At 39.6% G+C, this 19,375-nt stretch overlaps 3 protein-coding genes across 7 annotated transcripts in view; 1 reads left to right on the forward strand and 2 right to left on the reverse strand.

Annotated features, from left to right (window-relative positions):
- Nucleotides 1–19,375, reverse strand: part of LOC135434967 (G-protein coupled receptor dmsr-1) — a 97,980-nt gene that overhangs the window by 1,524 nt on the left and 77,081 nt on the right. For 3 of the 4 annotated variants that reach the window (XM_064691799.1, XM_064691798.1, XM_064691797.1), the window contains 5 exons: nt 3,737–4,036; nt 1,517–1,688; nt 1,325–1,451; nt 998–1,222; nt 741–923 (listed from right to left, as the gene is read on the reverse strand). In XM_064691799.1, coding sequence (XP_064547869.1) covers nt 741–923; nt 998–1,222; nt 1,325–1,451; nt 1,517–1,688; nt 3,737–4,000 — 971 coding nt within the window. In that variant the 5' untranslated portion in view covers nt 4,001–4,036. The remainder of the gene's footprint in view (nt 1–740; nt 924–997; nt 1,223–1,324; nt 1,452–1,516; nt 1,689–3,736; nt 4,037–19,375) is intronic. The other variant, XM_064691800.1, reaches the window with a different exon arrangement.
- Nucleotides 8,857–9,904, forward strand: LOC135434938 (uncharacterized). Of its 2 annotated transcripts, none has more exons than XM_064691751.1 (2): nt 8,857–8,967; nt 9,351–9,904. In XM_064691751.1, the coding sequence occupies exons 1-2, from the start codon at nt 8,956–8,958 to the stop codon at nt 9,648–9,650; spliced, it is 312 nt and encodes a 103-aa protein (XP_064547821.1). In that variant the 5' UTR covers nt 8,857–8,955; the 3' UTR covers nt 9,651–9,904. The 2 variants fall into 2 exon arrangements, 1 of the variants encoding a protein (XP_064547821.1); XR_010437316.1 differs by lacking the exon at nt 8,857–8,967 and adding an exon at nt 9,067–9,157 and having other exon boundaries at nt 9,351–9,489.
- LOC135434943 (zinc finger protein 316) lies at nt 11,735–13,855 on the reverse strand. The gene is made up of 2 exons (XM_064691756.1): nt 13,399–13,855; nt 11,735–13,330 (listed from the first exon to the last, which is right to left on the reverse strand). The coding sequence occupies exons 1-2, from the start codon at nt 13,594–13,596 to the stop codon at nt 11,855–11,857; spliced, it is 1,674 nt and encodes a 557-aa protein (XP_064547826.1). The 5' UTR covers nt 13,597–13,855; the 3' UTR covers nt 11,735–11,854.

The following is a 19,375-nucleotide window of genomic DNA, read 5'->3' on the forward strand; positions in this document are numbered from 1 at the left end:
CAAAAGAAATAGTGAAAGGGAACAATTAAAAATAAAACAATGGGTTTAGTGATAGAAAGCAATTGAAAATTAGTTGAATGAAACAATGGAATGAAACTCTAGAATGGAACAATATAACAATGTCGAATGAAACAATGGAATGAAACTGTAGAATGGAACAATGTTATGAAACAGCTGAGTAAATGATGAAAAACAATGATAATTCAGTTCAAAAGATGATTAAACCCCATTAATAGAAAGGAAGAAACAATGAAATGGAACAATGAAGTGAAGCAATGGAATGGAACAATTTTAATCAATTTGAAATGATACCAAATGATTAATTAAAACCGAAAACAGACACCTACAAATGAAATAAATATCCAAAGATGAAACAAGCAAAAACATAAACAAGAAGAAGACCATGAATCAGATGAAAGATGATGTAAAACAATACATGAAATGACATTTATCCCAAAAGATGAAACAACACCGAAATATGAACCAAGAAATGGCTAAAAATGTTCACAAAAGGATGAAACTTTTTTTAAATGATGCTAATGATAAATAAGAAGTTAGAACTCCAAAAACTAACTATGGAAACCAAATGAAAGATGCTGTACTTAAATAACAAAGGTTGAGATGGTAAAAATATGAAGTTCAATCCAAGAGATTAAATAAACAGTTGTGAAAACAAATGAAGTGTCGTTTAAATGATGAATATGATAAAATGATTTCAGATAATTAAGAGTTGCACTCACCGCCTGGACTTGGTCTCGTTGAGATTTAGCTGGATGGCGTACTTGGTGGGATTGTCGTAGTCCTTGAGCTTGAGGCGACGCCGTGAGGCCTCGCACAGGACATGCATTAGCACAAGGCTAATGACAGTCAGAATGCAACAAGGCAGCAGCTTGATGATCACGGAATGTATCCAAAAGTTGAACCTAGAGAGCAGAGAGAGAGAGAGAGAGAAAATTGTACAGGGTATCAGCTAGGGCAGTTAGCCTGGGCAGCTTACCTGAACAGCATGGAATCGACGTCAAAGTACACATGGTACATGACTTCATGCTCTCTGGTGTCCACCTCGAGAGTCTCGCGCACCTTGAACACAAAGTATGTGGGCAGGCAGACAATGGGCGAGACAATGAAGGGAAAGAGGATCGCCTCTCTGGAATGTGCGAGCAGAAAATTGGCACAGCTGCCGTTCGGATGTCTGTGGAAATGGAAATATGGAAATAGTTTGCTATAAAACAGAAACAGAGAGAACATTGCCGCCGTGTTATTCAGTTAGCATGAGCAATAAGTGTCAGCAGGTCCAAGGTTGTCAGCGCTGTGTGGCACTCACCTGATTGCCACATATCGCCAGACAGCCAGAGTCACGGTCAAGCCAATCGAGATTGTGTGCAGGATCTGAGTGAAGTGCATATGGACCAGCAAATAGACAGCCCAAGCGTAGCTCAAGTCCTTTTCGCCTGCAGGACAATTGTACATTTATAGATTTACGTATATATGTGTTAAAGGTGTGGCAAATTCTCACCTGGCTTCATGTAGATGTACTGATATGTCGTATAGGGTATATACTCCAACATGACAAACATATCCGCCACCGCCAGCCATTTCAATATGTTGTTAATGGGCGCCTTGGCCATTTCCCTTCTGGTCAGCACCATTATATTTAATATATTGGCAATTGTGCCAAATATGCAAATCTGTAAGGTTCCAAGGGATAACGAAAATACAAATGGAAAATAAGTAAGTAAAGTGCTCAAGTTGAGAGTGCACGACTATAATATGCCCTGTGCCTAGCTCAGTATAAGTAATCAATTTATCTATTATAATGTTGTTCTTATTATTTCCTTCCCTTTCCAATTTGACTTCACTTAATTTCTTTTCATATTTTTGGGAGAAATAGGGTATATCTAATAGGTGAAATATTCTTCATCTACATACACCAAACTAACATTTGGTTTGCCTAGCTCTCAAAATCCCTTAGATAAATTCCAGAAAAAAAGACTAAAAATCGATAATTATCGGTTTTGCAGAAAACAATGTAATGCAGGTGAAGTAATAGAGAAATATATGTTGCGTTTCACAGTATTTCTAGTTCTTATGATCTTTCTAAGAGTACCGTCTTTGTACAGACGGACAGGGGTATACAAAAAATGCAGGACTTAAAATCGATAATAATCGATAATAATAGGTGGAGTTATAGAGAAAATAGAGAAACTTCTTTTGCATTTGACACAGTCTCTACTTAAAGCTCTTATAGTTTCTAAGAATGAAGTGCTTATACTGACAAACAGGTCTATTCCAATATGAAAGGAAGACTAAAGATCGATAATAATCGCTTAGGCAAAAATTAAAGTGGTCGAGCTAAAGTAATATGGGAATAGATTAACTTTTAATGGATTTGATATAGTCTCCAGCTCTTATGGTTTCTAAGATCGACGTCACAGACAGAGATCTATAATATTTATATTTATATTTGGAACTATCTAGAAAATAGATAAAAAATTTTGAGAAACTACTGTACTATCTCTGGCTCTTACAGTCTAAATCGACTTTCCACTGTGTCCTGATTAAGAATATGCTTTTTGGTGTCGCAGATGACTTCTTCTGTTTGTTACATATATTTGCACAACTGCAATATACCCTTTTTGAAAAATCAGCGCAGGATATCACAAAAAATAACAATAAACAAATGCCAAAACAAAACAAAGCTCTGCTGAGCTGAGCTGAGCAGACTGAAAGCGCTAAGCTGATGAAAGCCTCACACCACACAAATACCACACACACGCACACACACACACACACAGACCCCACACACGCACACACACGTGGTCCCTTGCAACCAAAAACCCTATCAGGTCAGTTTGGCCAATGTTTTATTCATATGCACGACTCGACCGCAAATGAGACTTTTTGCTCTACCATTATTAGCATAGACGCGGAAGCTGGAAGCTTTTTTGTCATACATACTTATATATGTATACATACAACATATATATTTAAATATTTGTGTGTTACTTTATTCTCGACCAAAATTGTTCGGAAACTACGCTATTTACCTGCTCTTGCACCACATGGCTTGGAGGTTGCCTTTGTTGGAACTAATTAAAAATTTAATGCACAACTTTGATATTTAATATTTTTTGTGACTTGACCAGAAAAAATCCGAAAAATACAAAATTTTCTAATTTAAATTTGCGTACGCTTTTGTGCATAGATAATTTAATTTTTGTGTTTTATATTTTGCCGCATTAAATGTCATTTGTGGCCTTTAAAGGAAACAAATTGGTCAAACCTTTTACAGCTTATTTAATGCTGTTAATGCCGTTGGACTTTTGTTTTGGCCAACATCTTATGAATTATGTAAACACACAAAATCATTTAATCTATTTTCGTTGGCCACAAAAAAGGATATTTCCCAAACTTAACGTTGTGCGCAGCGAGAGGGGAGGGAGGGGAGGGGGGTAGTGTTGTGGGAACCCGCCGCACAGACAAATTCATCAGCGGACAAAAGAAAAGCCCTTTTGACTTTCGCTTTCCTGCTCCGCAATCTAAAGGGTTTACATTCCTTGACATTGTGACAAGGCTTTCATTTATTTCCACTGAATGTGAAAAATGTCTTGGCTGGCGACACGGCGACATCAAGATAATTAGCACCGGGGCTGTCGCCCAAAAGAAAACACAAAAAAAAGCACGCTGCTAATGAGCGAGCGTGCCCTGGCAACCCTGTTATCCCAGCAGGACTCACCAAGAGAGAGACATAGCCATGGATGCCATTGTAGGCCCGCAGCCAGTTGTAGATTTCGCCTTGGCAATAGCCCTGGCACTCGTTCTGCTGCGAGTGATTCTTCTTCTGGAAATCGAAAAGCAGCTTCACAAAGTCTTGTATGTCGCTGCTCGTGATCTCCAGATCCTTGAGCAGCGTCTCATTCAGCGCCACATGTGGTTCCATCTGCCGCTGGGCCATGTTTATCTCCTGCATGTTTTCCAATCTAAATCTTTCGCTGTGCATGGAATTTGGCTCCGCTTTAGATCATGCTGACCGCCGCTGAAATACAAGAAAAAACCTTTAGTAAATCGCTTGACTGGCTTACTTTCGGAGCGCAATTCGTGCTTAGCCCCAAAGTATCTTAATTAAGCTAATAAGGTGTGCATTTGTCAGATACATTATTCCAAATAAACAACAAATCGCAGTATAACAAAGGAAAAAGCTAGCCACAAGGGACACAATTATCGCGTAGAGTATTCAGGCCCCAAATCAAACACGTTGACACAAAAAAACAAACAAATAACTGTTAAGTGTGCACGACTAGGCGCTACCCTATATTCAACATACATTTACAAGTAAAGAAATTTAGTTTTTTAATATGCTTTCGAATTTCGTTAATTTCTATCTTAAATATTGACGAAAATAGCTGGATCGTCATCCTCATCAGAAATAAATATACTTGTTACATAAATTTACACTGAACTATTAAACCCATTTTTATTATTTGTGTGCAGGGTATATAAAAAGCGTCTTGTCTTTAGTGGGATACGAGTAGCTGTATCTGTATCTTTAATTGTATATATATATATATATATCTGTATCTGTAAATGTATCTGTAAATTTAATCGTAAATGTTTCTGTATCTGTAAATGTATCTTTTTCTGTATCTGTATCTGTATCTGTATCTGTATCTGTATCTGTAACTGTATCTGTATCTGTATCTGTATCTGTATCTGTATCCGTATCTGTATCTGTAGCTGTACCAGTACCTGTACCTGTACCTATACCTATACCTATACCAGTACCTGTACCTGTACCTGTATCTGAATCTGTATATGTATATGTATATGTATTTGCATATTTATCTGCATATGTATATTTATTTGTAATGTATCTGTATCCAAATTTGTCGCTATATCTGCGTTTGCGACTGTGAAAACTAATGCGTGACAGATATAAAGGAAAAGCCCGTAATGAAACGAGAATCCCAGAGAGATATAAAGGGCTTAGCCGATGAAAAAAAAAGCCTGCATTTCATTAGCAATTGACAGTTGCTGCCCCTTTTGTGATCAAGGCAGATGCCATTTTTTGTATATTGTGCAATTGTCGAGCGGGCTGTAAACTCTGCTCTTTATTTCCAAATGCAGGCCATATCAATTTTGCAAATGTCAAACCACATTGAAGGCAACATCAACAGCAGCAGCCGTCTGGCCAAACTGGCCAACATAATTCAAACGATAATTGATCGAAAATTTAATGTGGCAAATGAAAATTAGAGACCATGAGAAAACACCGAAGCTTAAATATGCTTGCAGTCAAATAAATTAGATTGCTCTCAGGCCTGAGAGTCCAGTCCAGATGCGAATTGTCTGACAGCAAATGTGTTTACACAACGACTGACATAGTTGAAGAGACCCGCGGCCAGCGTATAATTAAACAGAGCACACCTGTCACAGTGCAGTTGCGAGTAGCTGGGCGTAGCAGTTAATTGGCTAACGATATAGATACAACTTTTCTATGTGTATATGTATATATGTTTGCATCTGTGTTTCTTTTGGGGCCGATAAACATATTTGCGACATCGTAAATCAGTCAAGTTTGTGAGTTGGCAAATCAAAGTCTCGCCCCAATGTTCAACATGTCAACGAAGGTGTTGCATTCGGCTAATGGGTTCGAGTCCAGCTACAGCTCCAGCTACAGCTTCACATCAAATCCTGTTCGCCGTTTCGCAATTGCAATTCAAATTTTGTGTTTTTTGAGTAACTGCCCTCGTCTGTTCGCCGATTGCCACACACACCACACACAACAGCCGCACAAACGGGGCCTGCTCCGACTTCAGACTCTTTGCCAGTTGTCAATTATTTGATTTTGATGGATATGTCAGACGTCAACAACAACAACAACAACAGCTGCTTTGGCGTAAGGAACATTCCACAAATTGCGCATTTTATTGTCTTGCACAACAGTTATTATTTATGAAACAATGTTTGCAATATTTCGTTTGCCTCAACGACCAAAATACAATTGTGTGTGTTCGTAAATATAAAAAATAAACATAAAACACAAACGCATATTAAAGCCAACTGCTGCGCTTTGCTGCATTCAAAACGTATTTGTGTATGTTAAATCAACTTTTGTGCCACATTGAAATAATAGTATTTCAGCATTTAAAAAACATATAAAAAGAAATAAATAAAGGCAATGCCAAAGTTAATCTTCTTGCATGCGATTAAAGCATAGCTGTGCTTAGGCACACAACGATTCGATTTATATAACTCAATTTTCGGATGATTTTGCTCCCAAGGAATTGGGCTGTGCGTTGATCAGTCAATTAGTCATTCAATCAGTCAGTCAGTCATTCAGTCAGTCAGTTAGTCAGTTAGTCAGTCTGTCAGGACAAGCAATTGTATATATAGAGATATATACTTAAGCACCTTTGCGATCAAAATTAGATACCTCTCATCATCTTCTAAGAAAACTAATATATAATGCAAAAAAACTTAATATATAGTTTCTGTTCTGTTTCATTCAATCTTTGGATAGAATCTTTCGCTGAGTGTAGAGAAAACTAGAGTTGGGTTTTAGCTGAAATAGACAAGTAATTATAGATGTTTTGCGCATAAGAAGATTTATGCGACTAGTTCGGCAAGAAAAACAATAATTTATTCAATTTGCTTTTTTGTGTCCTCCTTCTATTTTTTTCGTGCAGAGTGCAAAGTTTTTGCGGGAAATTCCTGCGGGAAATGGAAAAGCAGGTGGCGTAACGCAACATGAGCACAGTGTGATACACACACACACACACACACACACACACACACACACACGCACACACACAAGCAAATGGCGTCAACTGACAGCTTTAGATAAACGCCATACGGATTTTTTGCTGCTGCCATTAGCTGTTGTGCTGTTAATTAATGTTCCGTTGCGCACACACACACACACACACACACACAGAGACAGAGAGAGACATACTGTGTGTGGTTTTTTATTGCAGCATAAACCATAACCAGAGTGTGTGTGCCAGGCGCGCAGTCTTATCAAACAGAAGCTCGCATTTCCCTCCGCCCAGCAGCAGCAGCCGCAGTTTCCCGCAGCGCCAATTGCCTTAACGATCCTTCAGCGCGCTTGCGGCCCATTAAAATGTAATTTCGCTCAAAATGAGAACTTAGACAACAGAGTTTATGTTCTACTAAACAACTATACTATATACGAATATCTATCTGTTGTAGTTGTCGTCCATGGGCAGCACTTGATACTTGAGACAATTGCCACTAGGTAAACGCATTTTGGAATTCAATTTGAATTTGCGTTCGCCAACTGGGTAACAAACCATTTGTTGCTGCCTCTTGGCTGGCCCGGCCTGGCCTGGCCTGGCCTGGCCGGGGCAAATGGCTTTGCAAATTGCACAGATTAGAGCCAGAAATGGAATTGAATAAAAATGTATTGGACAAATTTATCAAGTGCTTCTACGTTTGACTGCCGCCCCACAGGCAGGCAAAACAAATTGCAATGCTGCCTGCCTGAGGCTTTGCCTTACATAAAAGACAAAATAAATACAATGTTTGTACGGCAATTTGCCACTGCCTGCATAATATATATTCCGCTTAAAGCATAGACATTCAGATTTTATGTTATGATAATTTTTAGATTTTAAAAAAGCATTACGCGTCCGGATAGACACAAATGGCAAACGCATTAAATTGTAGCAAATAAGTAGAGCTTTAAGCTTGAGGAGAGCTTTAATTTATTTAAAGCTTTCAATGCACTTCAAAGCTTTAAGGAATAACTGAAAGAAGTAAATCAAATTAAGCTATCTTCAATTCAAAACTTCGATATGTATTTAAAACAGCTTTAAGCTTTGCTTAAAATGCATGGCCAAGCTTTAAGCTGGATTGAATGTACAAGCTTTTTTCATGTTCGCCCTTTGTTCAATAAGAAAAAAATTAATTCATTTTAATGAAATATTTATATTCAAGCTATATAGAATTTATGCAGTCTTTTTGTTAAAAATGTTGTAAATCTTTAGAAGACAGACTCATTAAATTGTAGTCGATTTAGTAGAGCTTTAAGTTTTCAGAGAGCCCAATTACACGCGCTTGTTATAATTTTTTCAGCATAAAGCTGTTTCCCGCTCTTTTTATTTTTGACAAAGAAAAGAACAAAATGTATTTAATATTAAAATCCGTAATCACCTACCTGAAATATTTATATTAAAGCTCTACATTTAGATCTTGTGTTATGAAACTTCTCCGATTATAAAACGCAACAAATTCAGATAAAACAAGCTAAAGACCAATTCATTAAGGAGCTTACAGCTTCAAAAGAGCTTCGCTGATTACATTAAATCCAGCTTGAAACTGCTTTAAAAGCGCATGCATAAAAAAATGTGTTTTCTTCTTTGACATTTAATCAATTATTCATTTTAATTTCATAAAAAAAGTAGCTAGTGTACTTCTGTGAACCAATTAATAAGTGAAACTACATGATCCGTATATATTACAAATCCAGTCAACACTCAACATGAGTGACTTGTGCTGTGAGCCGAATAGTTTTTCCGATTGAAAAACAAAACACAAAAAAAAACGAGCTTTATACAATTTATGCAACTGACAGAATGTCCGTCGATTGTCAGAGCAACGCACATGACCAGGCACACACGCACACACACACGCACACACACACACGCACAACTTGTTTGATACAATTTGGACTTGATGTGGGCATATAGTTACTTACAGCCCCAATGTGCGTGTCTCTCACTCTCTTATTCTTATATGATTTTTCCTTTTTGTGCCGCTGCCTAAATACTTTTTGCCTAATGAGTGCGTTTGACTTAGTTTTGAGTGAGTCTCTAGCCGATCAAAAAAAAATTGTATAAATAAACAGATTCTGGCTGCAAATAACGTTAGTTCAAGTTTAGACACAGTGCAGTGCAGTGCGTAAAGCCGATTAAATAGAGAAAATACTTTAACACTATGAAATTCACTGTAAGTTGAACATGAACGACGCTTTAAGCTGAGAAAATATTAAAGTCAAGCAAAACTGAAATAGACTTAAGTGAGAAGCTTAAATAGAATGCAAATAATATTATGACTTGTTAAATTAAATTTTTGCTAAATATTTTTGAAATTTAGAAAATTTATCAAATATAATAAATGAGCCTTCAGTTGGCAATTTGTAAGCCCCAAAAACAAATTTTCGCCAGCCTCATTTATAAGCTTTGCCGCTGCGCTGACTGACAGCCGAAAATCTATTTTCATTTGAATATTCCTATAATTTGTTGTATATTTTTGTTGCATGTTATTCTGCTGTTTGCTGCAAATGGAAAATTCCGTCGGGAAATAAAAACAATGCAAATTGGATTGTGCAGTTAATATTGCTGATTGCTGGCGCTGCCTGCATCCTGGCCGCACCCGTTGCCGAGGAGCAGCAACAGCAGCAACAGGACTCGGAGTCTTCGGTCAAGGCCAAGCGTGGCCTGGCGCTGGGTCTGGGCTACCACGCCCCCATTTTAACCCATTCGCATTACGTTGCCGCACCAACCTACGTTCATCATGCGCCATTGATTTCGCATGCACCGCTCATTTCCCACGCACCACTCATTGCGCACCATCCGGTGTCGTCGGTCTCCTATCACCTGCCCACCTACCACTCCATCCATCATTTCTGAGCTGTCGCTGGAGCAACCGGAGCACCAGCTGCTGGAGTCAACAACAAACAGTCAAGACGTGCAAAAGCGGCAAAAGCAAAACAACAACAACAACATAAAAAAGAACAAAAACAAAACAAAAAATTCTAGAAAAAAGAAGAAACCCAAAGGAAAACTTTTCCATTCGTTTCGACCCGGTTACAACATGAATTCCTAGAAAATTGTGTACTACTACCCCGCCCACCGCCCCCCGCCCCCCCTTCACAGCACCCACGCAGCTTTTAACGTTTATCATTTGCTTTTGTAAATAAAAATGTACAAAAAGTTTTCTTCTGCATTTAAACAAACGATATCTTCAGTTACAACTTTCAGCCAGCTGACGGGTAAAACTGGGCCGCCAACTTGCCACTACACTCAGAGAAATCAGCAAGCAGTTCGTGCTTAACTCAAATCAATATTTGTGGGGTTTCAAATACTTAAGCTGAGAGCAAAATTCATATATCAAGAGATTTTTGCTTCATCAATCGGGAAATTATACTTCCACTGAAAATGTTTCACGCTTATTTCACTTGTGATAGTTCATGTTATACGTATTTTGAACTGGTTCGGTTCACGGAAAGAACCAATGGTACAGCTCTTGAGTCCTGCTCTCCCGAACTAACACATTTTACAATATTATTTTCATTTAAATATGGTTAAAGTTTAAACAACGTTATACTAGAATCTAGTACATAGATTTTTTCTAAGTGTCTGGGGTTGAAAGTACGTGTAAGTGCAGCAGTTAAGCGTAGTGCTTGCCGCAGCCCTCTTCCTGGCAACCAATTTGAACCGCAACAGCATCTTTTGCCACTGCCACAAGTTTCTCTTTTGCCAGCTGCAGGCGCACAATTGTCACAACTTGGAGCACATAATCCTGGCAGTTAAGCCCTTATGGCGCAGGACAAACATTAAGTTAACATTATGATTACGCACATTATGCAACAACATTATTGTTATTATTATTATTATGCCCCAATGCAGCGTTTAACGAGTATTGTGTGCATTGGCATTTAACTTTTCATTTTGCAGCATCAAATCGGTGCGTAATGCCAATTTACGAGTTAGTCAACTCTCTGCCCTTGATCAAATGTATTTAATCTGTTTAATAAGATTAAATAAGCTCGTATAAATTCTAGTTAATTCAATACAGTTTTAGACTCTGCCACAACATCAACGAATGAACATATAATGGAATTAAGGCTTAGTTGGAAAAATCTATATGGAATGAACATATAATGAGATTAAAGCTTAGTTGCTAAAATCCATATGGAGCAGTGAATATTTTATCCTTTCCCTTACTACTGGATGATTAGTTAAAAATGTTGAGGCAATATCATCGAACGGAAAACGTTTTCGATTATGATATATGTAGGAATTCCTAAGTAAATCTCAGAACAAAAAAAAAAAAAATAGTTTCTTTTTAAAGGGGAAAGCTTCCCCACTAAAAACCCTTTTCTAGCATGGATTGTTCCTATAGAAGGTATATGATATAGTTGTCCGATATTGAACAGAAATATATCAAAACTAGTCTATCTAATAATTCCCGAGAGTTTTAAAGAAAATTTAAAAAATGTCATACAGAAACTTAATTTTATCTGGATTGTTGATATGGGATCTATAGGATATAATTATTCGATGCTCGTTAATTTGGTCAATATAAAAATAATAATATAAGAAAAAGAAATCAACATATAAGAAAAACAAAAGAATTAGTAACTTGTGAGTTTCAAAAACAAAAGTAAATAAAGAAGTTTCTTTGAGACAAACTCACTTTTTGACTGCTCGTTCCTATGGAAGCGATAAGTAGTCTGATTTCAATACGATTGCACGCATATGTCAACATATGTTTGGGAAAACAAAACAGTTTTCCATACAAAAACTCGAATTTCCTTTCCCTGCCATATGCTATAAGAATCCGATGCGAACGACTGCTAGATACACTGACTGCCATATAAAGTCGAACTGGAACTGGAGCACACACTTGATAGGGTTGAAGATTTGTCCTTCCAAGCGTTACGCAAGTCCCGACAAAATTATGGGGTATAAATGACACACACACACACGAGTTATATCTTGAATAGTACGTGTGGTACATTTGCATTTGTATTTAACTCTACATGCACTGCATTTGTGTCTGAACTAAACTGTAGACTTATTGAAAATTTGATTCAGAATGGAGCCGAAGCTTAGTCGGAGAAACTGTCGCTCCAGTAGGTTGTCGTTAGGGGTGCCACCGACTTGAACAGATCTCGTCCCTGGCTGGGATGACCATCCATTGATTGGCGCTTGACTTTCGTCTCCGAATGGCGGTTGCAGTTGGTGCTCTGGTGGCGCTGGAGGCGCGTCTGTGTGAGGAACGTGCGCTGGCAACGCTTGCACTCGTAGATGATGCCGTGCTCATCATGGCTGAGGGCCATGTGCCGCTTGAGCTCGGCGCGCAGTCGGAATATCTGGGCGCAGAGCTCGCAACGGAACTGGGCACGCTCCGCTGCGTGACGCTCCATGTGCGTCTTGTAGGCGCCGCGCACCTTGAACTTCTTGTTGCATATCTGGCAGTGGAATTCATGGCGAGAGTCGTGCATCTTGCGATGCATCACATAGGATTGTTTGCGTGGAAAGCTTAAGTCGCACTGGTCGCACTCGAAGGGTCCCTGCGAGGCGGCGGCGGGCGACGTTTGGAGACTCCGCCTTTTGTGGTTCTCCTCCTCCTGACTGTTGGCGCCCGCCGAACGTTTTGTGCCCTTCTTGCGGCCACGCCGTCTGCCCGGCTTGCGTTTCTCACTGATGTCCGTGTCGGCGGAGTCGCTGTCGCCGCTTGTGGAGCCCCCGACATCGGAGACCTTAAACTCGACATCATCGTTAAGCTCCTCCTCGTCCTCTTCGCTGGCCGATTCGGAGACGGGCGCATCTATAACCACATAGCCACGCGGCCGACGCACTTTGTTCTTGCTGCGAGACAAACGCTTGCGCAGCTCCCGCTCGGTGGTTTCTAGCTGCTGTCGCAGCTTTATGGCAATTGTGAGACTCTCCAGGCAGCTGTTGCATATGAACTGCGGCATAAAGTCCTTCAGCGCTATCGATACACTGGGACAAAGGAGCAGCAACATGTCGGCGGGCGTGCTGCCTTCGCTGGTCTTGGTGAAGAGACTGACCAGCTGCTCCTTGGTGGTGCAGACACGGCACTGTGTTTCATCCACGGGCTCCACCTGGGCTTGCGCACCAGATCGTGCGCTGGCATTCCCCTCTTCTGTTGCCTCTGCCTGGGCATCATCACCTGTGATGATTTCTCCCTCATCCTCTGCCTCAACTAGTTCTTCCACAGCTTCTTCGACAGAATCCTCCACAGACTCTTCGACAGCTTCTTCTACAGAGTCTTCCACAGGCTCCTCAGCTGTCTCACTTGGCGCACTTTCTGCTGCAGCTGTTGTTGTTGTTGTTGTAGTTGTTGCTTCGTCATCTTTATTATTAACCGCCGCTGATGCGTCCTCTTCTACTTCAGTTAACTCCCGCTCGTCCTCGCACTCATCTTCAGCCATTTCGTCTTCTAGATATTCGACTTCGCCCATTTCCTCGTCGCCATCCACCTCCTCCTCTTCTTCATGCTCCTCTGCTGCCTCTGCCACCACCGACGTCTGCGGTTCGACATGCGCCGCCGCATTACCCTAGAAAATGTTAAGCATGTTTTTACTCTTGTGATTTATCTAACACCTCCGCCCCTCTCGCTTCGCACCTCTGCCATGTACACAACAACAGTGTCCGCGTCTGCTTCCTCTTCCTCTTCTACAACGGCGCTGCTGGCCTCCCACGCATTTGTGGCAGACGCCACCTCCGGCTGCGACTGCGACTGCGGCTGCGGCTCCGTCTCCACTTCCTCTCCATTCTCAGCCACTCCATTTGTGGTCGCCGCAAGCGTTATTTCCTCTTCCATTTCGTATTTTGTTTTGTGCTTTTTGGCGCCTCAATATTTACGCCGGCCCCCACAAACAGTTTCTGGCGAGCAAATTTGTTTTCTTTATGTTCACGGTCCACTTTACAGTTCTCAATATACTCTTTCTCCGTTGGGTCTGACGCAATCGCTATAATGTTTATAGCTCGCTCTCTAATTGCACATTTTTAACACCGTTTCAAGCAAAAGGCCCAAACATTTATTAGTTTTTACAAAACAACGCCATATTGTATGAGTAGATACACGCAGCGCTCAGCTGTTCTGGGTATCGATGCCTGTGCGCATGTCAAATAAATATCGATAGGCCGATAACAGCGAATGCTGCAACACGAGCGCGCCAAAATGAGTACGAATTTGAAATGAAAAAACGTAGCGAATATTTAAATGAATTATTTAAACTCAATTATGGCAGATATTTTGGTGGCAAACACGTGTTTAGCATATGGCATTTGCATCACTTTATTAAAAAGAAATTCCATTCTGCTTTGAATTAGAATTTCAACCAATTAAAAGCACTTAGCCAACAACTTACAGTATACAAAGTTATCCATGCATTTATCGTACATTATATCTATAAAGTGTTTTTCAGTGAAAATCAAATTCCATGACAATGCTTTTACGCAGCTATTATAATGGCCAGAAAAAAATAAATAGAAAGAAATTACCCCCGCAACAATAAAATAAAAAATGGGTCCATTCGTCGTCAAGTGCGTAAACCAAAAAAAAATAAAAATAAATAAATATTCAGTGCGACCCACACAGCATGGGCGAGATATTTATTTCAATTATGCGAATTCGAAGACCAAAGTGCTGCCACGAATAAAAAAAGAAAATTGTTTATACTGTCAGGCGAAATAATGTTAAAGTTGTCACATCAACATTCAGGAGCCATTCAAAGGCAATTTGCGTTAACAGGTCCCCGAAACACAGCGAATTTTTTAGATTCCTATATATATTTTATATATATATATATGTATTTTTTCTTTCTTGTGATATACGTCAACAATTATCGCAGGAAAACGTGCTCGGCGCCTACTCGACATTAGCATGAAGACGAACTGGGTTGGCCCGCTGGGAAACGTGTCGTGAGATTTCTGTTTATGACGATAGCAAACGACGATTGGGATCGGCACAGGAGCAGGAAGAGGAACAGCGACAGCGACAGCAGACAGGGAGAAGAGCTGGAACAGGTCGTAACTAGATAAATATAGCATTGCGTTTCCTCTGGCAGTGATAAAAAAGCGCGACCATGTCAACTGACAAGCGCATTCCCTGAACGCACAAGACATCGGCGTCACAACATGATTAATTATGCATGAGTTGCCACCCCAGCAACCCACTCACCCACCCACTCACCCACTCACCCACCCACCCACTCACCCAACCCGCACACAGCCAAAGCCAGCTGCGAGGCAGCAAGCCATCCAGAAGACAAACACCAGCATATGTTGCCATGTCGGAGGCTTATGCGTCAGTTCTTTGGAGCAGCAATGAAACCGATACCTCGTCCTTTATCCTTGTTGCTTTAGGTGTAAATACCAAGGACTTTTTCGTAGAACCATAAATTGCGCTTTGAGTTTGCGATTTAAACTAGCTTAAATAACAATGTACCTCCATATCGTATACCGCACACACGCTCCCCTTCAACCGTCCTTTTATTTTATGGTGTACCAGGTAATTTATTGTTTACCTCGAACCGAACCTGGCAGCAGAAAAAGACACCAAATAATTGAATTTAATTGGCTTTTTCAGTTCGCAAACAACTGCAGCTCTAATTGTCTTTGACAAACAAGCGCCTAAGAATTATTAGTTGCAATTGCAGCATTACACTGAGAAAATAATTCGGAAACTTTAAAACAAAACAGCAAAACCTTAAATATACGAAAGGAGTTTGAGCCCGAAACTTTGCACACACAATATTTGACCATATTTATTTAAAATTAATGAAATATTTCGCAAAAAAAGATTGTTACAAAATTAATGATTTTGAAGTCGATTGCTTAGTAGAAATAAATAATAATTCAACTGTTTTCCACCAATTTTCCACATAAGATGGTGGGAATTGCCCTTTTTTTTTTGCACTTTTTTCACAATTACTAGTGGAATCTTCCAAAATCCCATCTTGGTATACAGCGTATAATTTTCACAAAGAAAATTAATTGGAAGTCAATCGCTTGGTAAAAATAAGCTCTAATGCAAATATTTTCCACCAATTTTCCACAATTACTGGTGGAATTTGCCTAAAGCCCATGCACGCATATATTTAGATAACATAAGTTAAATTTTAGAGCTCTAGCTCTTATAGTCTGTGTTGTGCTTTAAACATCAATCAGTCAGTCAGCCCATCAATCAATTAGTCCATTTACATGAGTTTTCAAGTAAAAGCGAAGCAAACAGTTCCCTTAGATATATAGAAAATCGGGCAATATTTTCATTTACTTCAAGTTCCCTTAAGCTTTTTATACTCTTGTGTCTTTTATACACTACGTACAAGAGCCAATACTCCCGAATAGAGTCGTGTAGGGTATACAAATGTTAATGTACTAAACAGAACATTTATACTGTGTCAAACTCTACAACATATCAAAATAAATTGCAACTAGCTTAAGCAGAGTGTAGGCATATTCTCATTTAAATGCGAGCAGCATAGAGAAGAGCATGCGTGTTCGTTGTTATTTTTATGGCCATAATTTGAAACAATGTGAAAACAAGATGTGATAATTTGCACACTCGCTCGCAGTCATAAAGTTTAAAGTGTTATTCGTGATGTGCGGCAACACGCAAAGGGCCAAAGGGATTATGTTTTGCTCATTTTAATCCCTTCCCTCCATCTGAAATTAACCCCGCATTACGCATTCAAAATAGGAACTCAACACTTGAGCAGTAGCTAAAGCGTTTAACTATCCAATTTGACATTATCTTGACCGATTTAGGCAGCTTTGCTGCTGCTAAATATATTTAGATAAATATTTTTGTAGCTGAAATACGTGCCTGGGCTGAAAGACAAAAGTTTCGATGAGAATGGAAAACCTTTGCATAACATCATTTAGCACCTGGCAACAGCTAAGTACATATATCAAAATATTTGTATACCCTGTAAACATTGAAATGACAGAGGAGCGGGTATAATGTTTTATTGCAAGCCTATTCGCCAGGCAGAAGGTGACAGTATTGAGCATAGATTATTCTATATATTCTTGATCAACGTCAGCCCAAGTCCGTCCAGAATGAAGATGCCCAAAATGATCGATAACTACCCTGTTTTTTAGCAAAACGATAAATATCGATTTCCGTCCAGAACTTAGGTGCTTCAAATGATCGATAACTCCCTTGTTTTTTAGCAATACGATAAATATCGATATCCATTCAGAATGTAGATGCTCAAAATGATCGATAACTATCCTATTTTTTTAGCAAAACGATAAATATCGATATGCTGCACTTTTAAAGATATCATATAAGGAGAACAATAATTAAGGGCTTATTAAATATATTTCCTATATTGCATATGAAGAGAGCGGGGTATCTTTTAGTCAAACACTCTCCTCTAGCACACTCTTTTACTGGCTTGAGAAATAAAATTTATAGGCGAAAAGATAATAAATCAAATTTTAACGTAGCGGCGGAAATCTATCTGCGAAGATGACTTCGAGCAGCTTGACAAAATAATTTGTGTGCGTCAGGTAATCAGATACACACGTGTGTTGCGTGTGTGTGTGTGTGTAGGTGTGTGGTGTGTGAATGGGTGTAAGTGGCGAGACACGAATGTTAGGCTGAAGCCAGCGCTGCCACAAATCAACACGCATAGCACAAAGGCATTGAGAACGCCGCAAAGTGTGCAACATTTGTTATTCATTCGATTGAAAAATCCGAACTCATTTTGCAACCGGATTCATTCGAGCATTCAAGCATTCAAGCATTCATTCGTGCAATTCATTCATTCAGCTGTTGACATGGTTATGCTGTCACCCAAATGAATCGATATCTCTTGGAATACACGAATAATTAAATGCACAACAGCATTATGTTAAATTGTACATGCCACATATACTTGCTTCTTCTTTTTTTGGAAGGGTGAATAATAATTAATCGTATGTACGCACACGCTTTTAATTACAGTTTAGAGTTTACAGAATGTTAGGGCTAATTAATGCCACATCAATCAAGTCTAGAGCACCGCATTAATGATTCTATGTAAATAGGCTGAGCTTTATATTCATGCCTCAAATTACTTGACTCCACACATAATCCTTTGCGGGGGTTCGCCCGCACGTTGCGCTCCCCGCCGGCTGCAAATGCATACATAAAAAAAAGAGTAAATAAAAATAACAAAAAAAATAAATATATAAAAATTATAAAGAGCAGCGCCATCAACAAGCAATTTTTTATAAGCGTATAATTTGAAAATACCCTCGGGGTAATATGTTTATGCTCAGATGTTGCTGCCTTTGTCCCTATTGTGTCGGGCTTTCATTGTTGCTTTCATTGTTTATGTATGAGTGAATGTGTGTGCGTGTGAGTGTGTGTATTCTTTATAACACCCCAAGCACAAATATTTTGTGCTTTACTAAATTTGTACATGGCACAAATTATCTACACAGCCCGAGGGCAGCTCCTATTGTAATTATATATATACAAAAGAGTTTATTTGTGACAGAAACGTCGGAGCTTGAGAATTTTTAACTAAAGCATTCCTTTGATTTGGCAATCAATTCGGAGGCTTCGCAATCGTGACGTCAAGAGCCTAAAGAGCTTAGGTATCTAAGCATCGAACAAGTCGCCGGCTCAAACCCAACTGCTAATTTCAATTTAATTGTTTGTCTATTTTATCTTTTATTATTCACAAATAAGTTCGACCCGGATAGAGTTCGCAATTTGAGAAATGTTTAGATCATTTAAAACATTTTACATTTATTTCAAGTCAAGTATTTTTAACTAATTGAAGAAATAATTCCGTTTAGATTAATCTTCAACGTCTAACATCAATTCCGTAACTTTTCGATCTGCTTTCGCCTAATCTAATCCAGCCAACACACATATGTATGTGAATGTAATGCTTGGGAATTCGTTGGTGTTCATTATTAATATTGGCTGTCAAGTATGCGTGGTGCTTCAAGAGGAGCGGAAGGATACGCGTATTTGGGGGAAGGGGGGGGCAGCGAGCGGGGGGGTTAGATTGTATAACTGCCGGCTAATAAAGAGTGCGATAAGCAGCTTTATTTCACTGCGCGACTGCCTCATTAGAGGCGCGTACTCGATGAACAATTCATAAACCATGGGCCCATATGCCAGGCCAAGACGCGATTCCCATGCATTACAGCCAGAGCAACAAGTACAAGTACAAGAAGAAGAAAACGAGTGGGAGTGGGAGATGGGAATGGGAATGGGAGCCGGAGCTGGGAACTGGGAATGGGAGCCGGAGCTGGAGCTCATCTGTGCTGTCGTCGGAGCTCGTCTCGCATTTGTCTCAATCAATTAGGATGCTGACAATTTAGTCAAGCCGGCACGTGTCTGTATTAGCATAACGCACATTATATTGAAGACAATGTCTTTGATGAAGCCCACAAAAAAGTGGGGGGAGGGGGGAGGGGGGTGTAGGCATGTGCTAAAAACGCAAATTCCAATCAAACTTTTGCGCATGTTTAAGCGAGCGTGTCAAATATGCCTAAAAGCGTATGGATTTCGCAAACAGTTGGAGCTGCACACAAAAACCAAAACACACACACAAAAGACACACACAACACACGCACACACACACATA

This window comes from Drosophila montana, unplaced genomic scaffold (genome assembly GCF_035044405.1).
Source record: "Drosophila montana isolate Dmon_TW-CO22-7 unplaced genomic scaffold, ASM3504440v1 contig_3468_1, whole genome shotgun sequence".
NCBI classification, from domain to species: Eukaryota; Metazoa; Arthropoda; class Insecta; order Diptera; family Drosophilidae; genus Drosophila; species Drosophila montana.